This window comes from Anoplopoma fimbria, unplaced genomic scaffold (genome assembly GCF_027596085.1).
Source record: "Anoplopoma fimbria isolate UVic2021 breed Golden Eagle Sablefish unplaced genomic scaffold, Afim_UVic_2022 Un_contig_2903_pilon_pilon, whole genome shotgun sequence".
NCBI classification, from domain to species: domain Eukaryota; kingdom Metazoa; phylum Chordata; class Actinopteri; order Perciformes; family Anoplopomatidae; genus Anoplopoma; species Anoplopoma fimbria.
In genome coordinates this window covers 1-8,187 of record NW_026554663.1, presented here as the reverse complement: position 1 = coordinate 8,187, position 8,187 = coordinate 1, and the positions used below count along the sequence as shown (strand labels likewise).

Sequence of the window (8,187 nt, the reverse complement as noted above, 5' to 3'; positions counted from 1 at the left end):
ACAGTATGGGTCAGTGCTGGCCAGCTTGCAGGAGATGGCTTGTGGTGCCTCAAATACTGCATCTACTGCTAATGGGCTGCTGGGGCAGTTCAGGAAAGGCAAAACTGTTTTGGGTCTCATCCTTGCCTCACCAGTGATTTGTGAGCTTGAATGCCTGAACATCTCTTTTCAGAAGAGAACTGAAACCATTGCTGGCATGAGGGCTGCTGTTCAAGTTGTTAGGACCTCAATCAAGGCCAAAAGAAATGAGGCAAGTTTCAAATCTCTGTTTGAAGAGCGGAGCTGTCGTTCAGTCTTTAGGTGTTAAGCCCATTACCATTCCACAGACCAGACCGCCCCCAAAACGCTTCATTGAAGGAGCTGAGGCACATCAGCCTAAAAGTGCCAGGGACCACTACAGAGGGGAATTCTTTAAAGTCCTGGATATTGTAGATGCAAAGCTCAGTGAGCTATTTAACCAGGATGACTTGTTGACTTTGCAAAAGTTGGAAGAGACACTTCTGAGTGGAGAGATTGATGCAGCAGTCATTGAGAAATACTCAGAGTTCAACAGAGAGTCACTTTCAGTGCAGCTTTCTATGTTTCGCCTGAGCTACTCATTTAGCAACAGTGCAGAGGCTGCAGGGATCATTCGTGGATTGCCTGTAGAGGTACGTGGACTATTTGGGCAAGTGGAAAACCTGGTCAGGTTGCTTCTGGTAGTCCCTGTTTCATCTGTGAGGCAGAGAGAAGCTTTAGTGTCCTCCGCAGGCTCAAAACCTGGCTCCGGTCCACAATGTCTCAAAACAGACTCAACCATGTTGCTGTCTGTCATGTCCATCAGGATAGACTTGACTTACTGGACAAAAAGTCAATTTGCAAGCATTTATGGCTGCAAATGACAGGAGAAAACATTTTGGCTCTTTTGCCTAGGCCATTGTTTTTCAACCTTTTGTGTGTCACGGCACGTTTGACACTGTTGGATAATGGACTACAGTGCTATCTAGCTTTTATTTGTATCAGTTCTACAAGTAATTTATATTTATCAGTTCATTTATCTGTTCTGTATGCAAAAGATACTGGTTTTCTTTTCTTTCATTCTAGAACATATTGGGGAAAGACCACTGTGAGGGTGGTGGATTGTCAGGGACTCCGATGGGCTGAATGGATTCAGACACTTCAAACATGAAAATACGAATGGTCTGAAGGACTCTGAACGTGGACTGGCGATACAACATCCAGATTCAAGACGTCATCGACACTACACCTGAGTCAAGGCTGCTGAGAAACTGCAGCGTTATACAGTCTTATGTCTTCTGTTAGATGTTACATTAGTATTATTAAAAATGAATTTTCTTCTTTGTGTATTAAATGCTTGGGAAATGATGGTTTCTAAATATAATGGGACCTCGGATGTTTTCTTTTTCTCGATGTTTAGGGACAGTGGGGTAGGCAGGAAAAGGTCCATAGAAAGGTGCGATGGGTCGACCAGCCTGACTTTGGACATTGTTTTGTTTTGATTTACTGAGAGTTCCATATGTATTTGCTTAAGTAATTTCCTTACACAAATTGCTAAAATTCCTCATTTCAGTGTTATGGAGTACTGCGTATGGTCGCCTTGGCAGAGGGACCGTGAGGGAATTTTCCTGTCTACATTGTTTAATGGATATTTCAAGAAAGATTAGCTGCCTGACAGGTTTTTCACTCTCACTTTTATACTCCGTACAGTTGCTTTAATGTTAAAAAGGACGGGTTGTTAATTTTGTCATGATTATACACCTGTATGTCTCTTCTTTTATTTTTTTCGAGACTTTGTGTAAGTCTCGAAGGGGGGAATATGTGGTATATTTTCAGGTCTTGCACAATACAGCGAAGGCCCCAAGTGTTTTTGTCTTACATAGGATACAGGAAGCAGATGGACAGGATACCAGGGGCTGAAGGGTAGATGTGTAGAATGACGGAGCCACATACATTGTCTTGACTTCCGCCCAAATGTTGAATAACATGTACCCTATATAAGGAGGTGTGAGAGCCCGAAAGGCAGGTCTTTCAGATTCGACTCGAGACCTCCGGGCGCTCTAGACGTCCGTCATGACATGTGTTGCTTGTTTGTAATAAACTTTATTATACCAGCAAGAACAGTGTCCGCGGAGCATCCTTCCTCATCACTTCAACAGCACTGTCGCATGAAAGATACGACACCGTCCTGGCCGTGGAACAGTGGACCAGCTCTTTACCCTTGCAGGCCTGTTGGAGGGTGCATGGGAGTTTGCTCATCCAGTCTACATTTGTTTTGTGGACTTGGAGAAGGCCTTCGACCGTGTCCCTCGGGGAGTCCTGTGGGGGTACTGCGGGAATATGGGGTACCTTGTTCATTGCTACGAGCCATTCAGTCCTTGTATGACCAAAGTGAGAGCTGTGTCCGGATACTGGGCACACAGTCGAGCTTGTTCCCAGTGCGTGTTGGCCTCCGCCAGGGCTGCCCCTTGTCACCAATCCTTTTTTCATGGACAGGATTTCAAGGCACAGCCGGGGGGAGGAGAGTTTCCGGTTTGGGGACCTCAGAATCGCATCCCTGCTTTTTGCAGATGATGTGGTTCTGTTGGCTTCTTCAGAATGTGACCTTCAGCACGCACTGGGGCGGTTTGCAGCCGAGTGTGACGCGGTCGGGATGAGAGTCAGTACCTCCAAGTCTGAGGCCATGGTTCTCTTCCGGAAAACGGTGGATTGCACCCTCTGGGTTGGGAGTGAGTCACTGCCCCAAGCGAGGGAGTTCAAGTATCTCGGGATCTTATTCACGAGTGAGGGTAAAATGGAACGGGAGATGGACAGGCGGTTCAGTGCAGCGTCAGCAGTGATGCGGGTGTTGTACCGGACCGTTGTGGTGAAGAAGGAGCTGAGCCGTAAGGCAAAGCTCTCAATTTACAAGTCCATCTACATCCGGAGGGAGCTCGGAGTAGAGCCGCTGCTCCTTCGCGTCGAAAGGGGCCAGCTAAGGTAGTTTGGGCATCTGATCAGGATGCCCCGTGGATGCCTCCCTTTAGAGGTTTTCCAGGCACGTCCAACTGGTAATAGGCCCCGGGGTAGACCCAGAACACGCTGGAGGGATTACATATCTTGTTTGGCCTGGGAACGCCTCGGGGTTCCCCAGGAGGAGCTGGAATGTGTTGCTGGGGAGAAGGACGTCTGGAAGACCCTCCTTGGCTTGCTGCCCCCGCGACCCGGCACCGGATAAGCGGAGGAAGATAGATGGATGGATGGATGAAACATTTTGGGGAGAAGTAAACAAGATGGTGTCCCAGCTCATAAGGGCATCGAGGGGAATGAAATAGTGGGTTCTCTAGCTAAATAAGCTGTGAAACAGGATACAATCATGCTTGTAACTTTCAGTGAAATCAAAGTAAAAGCAGTATTACTGAGCAATATCATGACTGCCTTGCAAAAGCATTGGGATGAAGGAAATGAAGGGCGTCATCTATATGAAGTAAAGCAAAAAGTGTGAAGAAAACTACCTCATACTCACAGCAGTTGGGGAAGTTTCCTGTGCTCCAAAACTTTCCACTCCTGCATAGGCCTTTAGCAATGTATGATTTTAAGGTACAGCTTAATTTGTTCCTTTTTCATTATTCCAGTCTCTCGAAAATCTCTTTGGTAGAGCAGCCAGGTGGTCACAATGCATGAATCCAAGAAGTGGAACACCAGCCGGTGGTACCATTTATTTTAATTTTTTGTACGGTACAGTAAAATAAGGCAGTCCAGAAGTTCCACTCCACCCATATTTTTGTTGTATATCTTCACCACAGCAAGGAAGGGGACTTTGAGGAACATCTTTTTCTTGTGATCCCACCTGTCAACCTCTGTGACTGGGTGGGCTTCAGTGGAGCCACTCAGAATAGTGACTGAGCAGTTATCATACCACTGACAACATGAATGGTTGTTTCTCCAACCATGGCCATCTTCTGCTCAAAGGCTCCACATCCTGCTCTTTTCAGCTCAGCATCGCCCATCAAGCTGAGACCTGGTAGTCGGTTGCCACGAACAATACTAGTGCAGTGAAGTCCCTGCTCTGCCAGTGTGAGCACGAGAGGGACACTTGTAAACCAGTTGTCGAAGAAGAGCTTGTAGTTCTCTTGCTTGGGTATAGGCTGGGCCAGGCAGAGGACAACATTGCCATTTGCTCCCACATCTGCTATCTGCAAAATTGTGTGGAACATTATCAGAGTCAGTCAGATTATTTGATGGCATCCCATCTGGGATGCCATCAAATAATCTTCATCCTTATCCTGATTCAAAGACTCACTGTCATTGTGAACAGACAAGCATTCTCCTAAAAGAAATAAGGAAGCACAAATTTAAATGTGTCATATGAATAATGTAGGATTTTTGACACACACACACACACACACACACACGCGCGGATTTTTGACACACACACACACACACACACACACACACACACACACAGATTACTCTGCTGACTGACCCCTGACTGACCCTTGATCTCCTAAGTGTTATGCAAACTTGATTCAGGGATTCACTCTTCCTGACTCTCAGAAACTCACTGTCCTCACTGTCAGAGGGAATGACCCTAACTGCTTGATCCAGTTTCTTTTGGCCTGTGTCCTTTCCTGTAATAAATCAAAAACATTGACTTTGGTCACAATTATACATCCGATCACATCTCCTCAGTATAGCATTGCCTGAACAAATGTGGTCTAACTGCACAATGTTGCCCTGAGGAAGCAAAGAAAAAAAATACAATGTTAGTCCATAAATAATAACTAGCAAATATTTTAACTATCAAACATACTTCTTGCCATACTCATGCACACATTTTTTATAAAGTTATTTTAATTTAATTTAATTTAAAATGTGTTTAAAATGTGTGTTACTAATTGATGGCACCGTGTCCCATGCAGCTTTGAATAAATCTGTATTCATTAAGATAATTTAGTTTTTTTCTCCGGGTGCTAAGGAAATATAAAGCTCTGGTTCACACTCCTCCATAGTAGGTGGCGCTAATGCGCCTTTAACGATAGTTGCCACCTGCTATCAAACAAAACAAAGAAGAAGAAGACGCGCTACGTCCCTCGGTTTAAACGTCACATGCGGAAATATCAACATGGAGAACAGCAGAGAAGATTCCACGAATTCACTTTTGAAAGATGGTAAAACAGCTGTGTGAGCAGCAGCGGTGAAGAGTGTCGTACTGAGTGTGTTCATCGATAGAACAGCTTTGTCAAATGTCGACATTTGTCTGCAGCTAGCTCTTGCAAAATCCCTTTTCCGAGCTAACTTCACCAGCTATTACGTATCTTCATTTTTAATAGTGACGTGGTTATCAATATAAGTACGTTCACCGACAACGTGTTTTAGGCCCTGGGAATACAGTTTGTTCTGCTCATTTGTACGGCTTATTACACTGCTGACAGAAAATAAGAAACTAACTAGCTCAGCAAGCGAGAAGCAGACAGACAGTCTTAAAAAGTGTTGTGGTCTCCACTGTTCTGATCCAGTCCGCAGAAAAAGTCTGCCTCAGCTCATTGAGACGATTGAGAAGAACCAGCAAGCTACAGAGATGAATGCATCGTCGAAGAGGAATTTAGTTTTAGTTTTAGTAACAAAACATCACAAAGTGACATTAAGGAATAGTTTTCCCTGGTATGAGTATAAATGGTTAAAGGATGTGCTGCTGTGTTTACAGGGTGCTACACTGATTTCCTGGCAGATGACTTTGATGTGAAGACGTACACAGCTCAGGCTATTCACCATGCTGTCATTGCTGAGCAACTGGCCAAGCTGGCACAGGGAATCAGTCAGCTGGACAAGGAGCTGCACAGCCAGGTACAAACCCAATACAACACCACACAGCGCACGGACTCACTGCCCCTTAGGATCTCAACTTATGATAAAGACTGTGACAAATGAGTCTGCTGCAAATAACCTCAACTTGGAACAGTAAATACCAAGTCAGACTTGATAAAGTCTGGTTCAAATTGCTAATGCAGCATTCACACAACCAGCGACACAGCAACATGCTACAAGTCATTTTCATGTGTGACAGACATGACTCCAAATGAACAAAGTTGAGCCGGTCACGACTTTGTCAGCGCTCCAATGACGAGGCAAAGCATCAACCAATCATGTTTTTGTTTCACCCATTGCAGATCTGCCTTCCTAGAATATTCTAACGACATAACCAGGTCAATAAACAGTTGAGCAACACTTATACTTAACCTTTTTGGGCCAATCTAGGTTAAAAAATTAAATAAACGTCACACTATCAAACACAGCTTTTAAGGGACCCCGTCCAACTGTCACTGAGTCAGTGTGAAGGAAGAAATGATACAGAAAAGGAACAGAACATACCTGCCTTGCTTTGAACCCAGGATTATAGGGAATTATGTTTTAGGTTTTGGTGAGGGGTACATGTGGAATACCCTGCTAAGCCTGCTGCTCCTGGGGCCCAGCCCAGGATAAGCATATGAGGAAGGATGGCTGGAGAGTCTGTTACAATATAATATATTAAGCATTCAGCAACTCACGTGATCGCAGTATTTAACGGTGGTATCTGTAGTATCATGAGGTTGATCCAACGTTGCAAAGTGAGGTCGCTATAATAATGAGAGAGAGAGAGAGAGAATCACACAGATAATTGCTCCTGGAATCCATAATAGGAGCCTCATCCATCTAAGTTTATTCTGCTTCTTTCCAGGTTGTGGCCAGACATGAAGACTTACTGTCTCAGGCGACTGGGATAGAGTCCCTTGAAGGTAATGAGACACATTTCTATATGCCAACATTATAACTTTAATAATAATAATAATAATAATAAATTTTATTTATAATGCACTTTATATTCAAGAATCTCAAAGTGCTACAGAGAAAAAATAACAAAAAACTATTAAAAGGGGGAACCTCAAAGAAAGTTTAGCTAAATGCTCTTTTAAAGAGATGGGTTTTGAGGTTCCGTTTAAAAAGAGCTGTAGTCTGTGGAGCCCTCAGGTGGTCAGGGAGGGCGTTCCATAGTCTAGGGGCAGCAGCAGAAAAGGCCCGATCACCCATGGTGCACAGCTTCGTATGTCGGGTTTGGAGGGTGTGAGTGGATCCTGAACGGAGTGTACGTGAGGTTTTCGGGGGGGTGAGGAGTTCCTGAAGGTAGAGGGGGGCAAGTCCGTGAAGGCACTGGTGGGTGAGGAGGGAGACCTTGTACTCAATTCTGAGTGGGACGGGGAGCCAGTGCAGTAATTTCAGGATGGGGGTGATGTGGTCATGCTTGCGCACCCTCATCAGGACCCTGGCAGCACTGTTTTGAATGTATTGGAGCCTCTGGATGCTCTTGCCAGGGATCCCAATGAGGAGTGCATTGCAGTAGTCCAACCTGGAGGAGACAAAGGCATGGACGAGCTTCTCTGCATCAGCCAGGGTGAGTGATTGGCGGAGTTTGGCGATGTTCCTGAGGTGGTATAAAGCTGTCTTACAGAGGTGTTTGATGTGGGTGTCAAAATTAAGTTGTGGGTCCATTTTAACACCGAGGTTGGTGACGGATGTGGAAAGGGGGATGTTTTGGCCAGAGAAGGTGATATTGGTGATGGTGGGGGAGCGGAGCTGATGTGGCGTGCCAACAAGGATGGCTTCCGTTTTATGGCTGTTAAGTTGTAGGAAGTTGAGCTTCATCCATGCCTCTATCTCCTCCAGGCAGGTGGTCAGTGTGGATGTTGGCAGAGGGGCAGAAGAAGTGGGGGTTGTCCTGATGTAGAGCTGTGTATCATCAGCATAGCAGTGGTAAGATAAGCCATGCCTGCTAATGACACTACCCAGGGGGAGCATGTACAGTGAGAACAGTGTGGGGCCCAACACCGAGCCCTGGGGGACACCGCAGGTGACGTTGTTGGTGTGTGATTTTGCTTTGCCCAGGGCAACGTGCTCAGTTCTGTCAGTGAGGTACGAGGTGAACCAGTTCTTTACATTTCCTGATAGTCCAATGGTGTATTGCAGGCGGTGAAGGAGAATATTGTGGTCAACCGTATCAAAAGCAGCTGTTAAGTCCAGGAGGATGAGGAGAGATGGGGAGCCGGTGTCTGCTGCCATCAGGAGGTCATTTGTGACCCTGACCAAGGCTGTTTCTGTACTGTGGCCATTGCGGAAACCAGACTGGAATTTTTCAAACAAGTGATGTTGTATGAGGTGATCCTGGAGTTGTGCTGC

At 45.5% G+C, this 8,187-nt stretch overlaps 1 protein-coding gene across 1 annotated transcript; it reads left to right on the top strand.

Annotated features, from left to right (window-relative positions):
- The first annotated feature begins 5,082 nt into the window (after positions 1–5,082).
- LOC129088672 (conserved oligomeric Golgi complex subunit 5-like) lies at positions 5,083–6,787 on the top strand. The gene is made up of 3 exons (XM_054595984.1): positions 5,083–5,147; positions 5,684–5,823; positions 6,695–6,787. The coding sequence occupies exons 1-3, from the start codon at positions 5,102–5,104 to the stop codon at positions 6,785–6,787; spliced, it is 279 nt and encodes a 92-aa protein (XP_054451959.1). The 5' UTR covers positions 5,083–5,101.
- Positions 6,788–8,187: the final 1,400 nt, after the last annotated feature.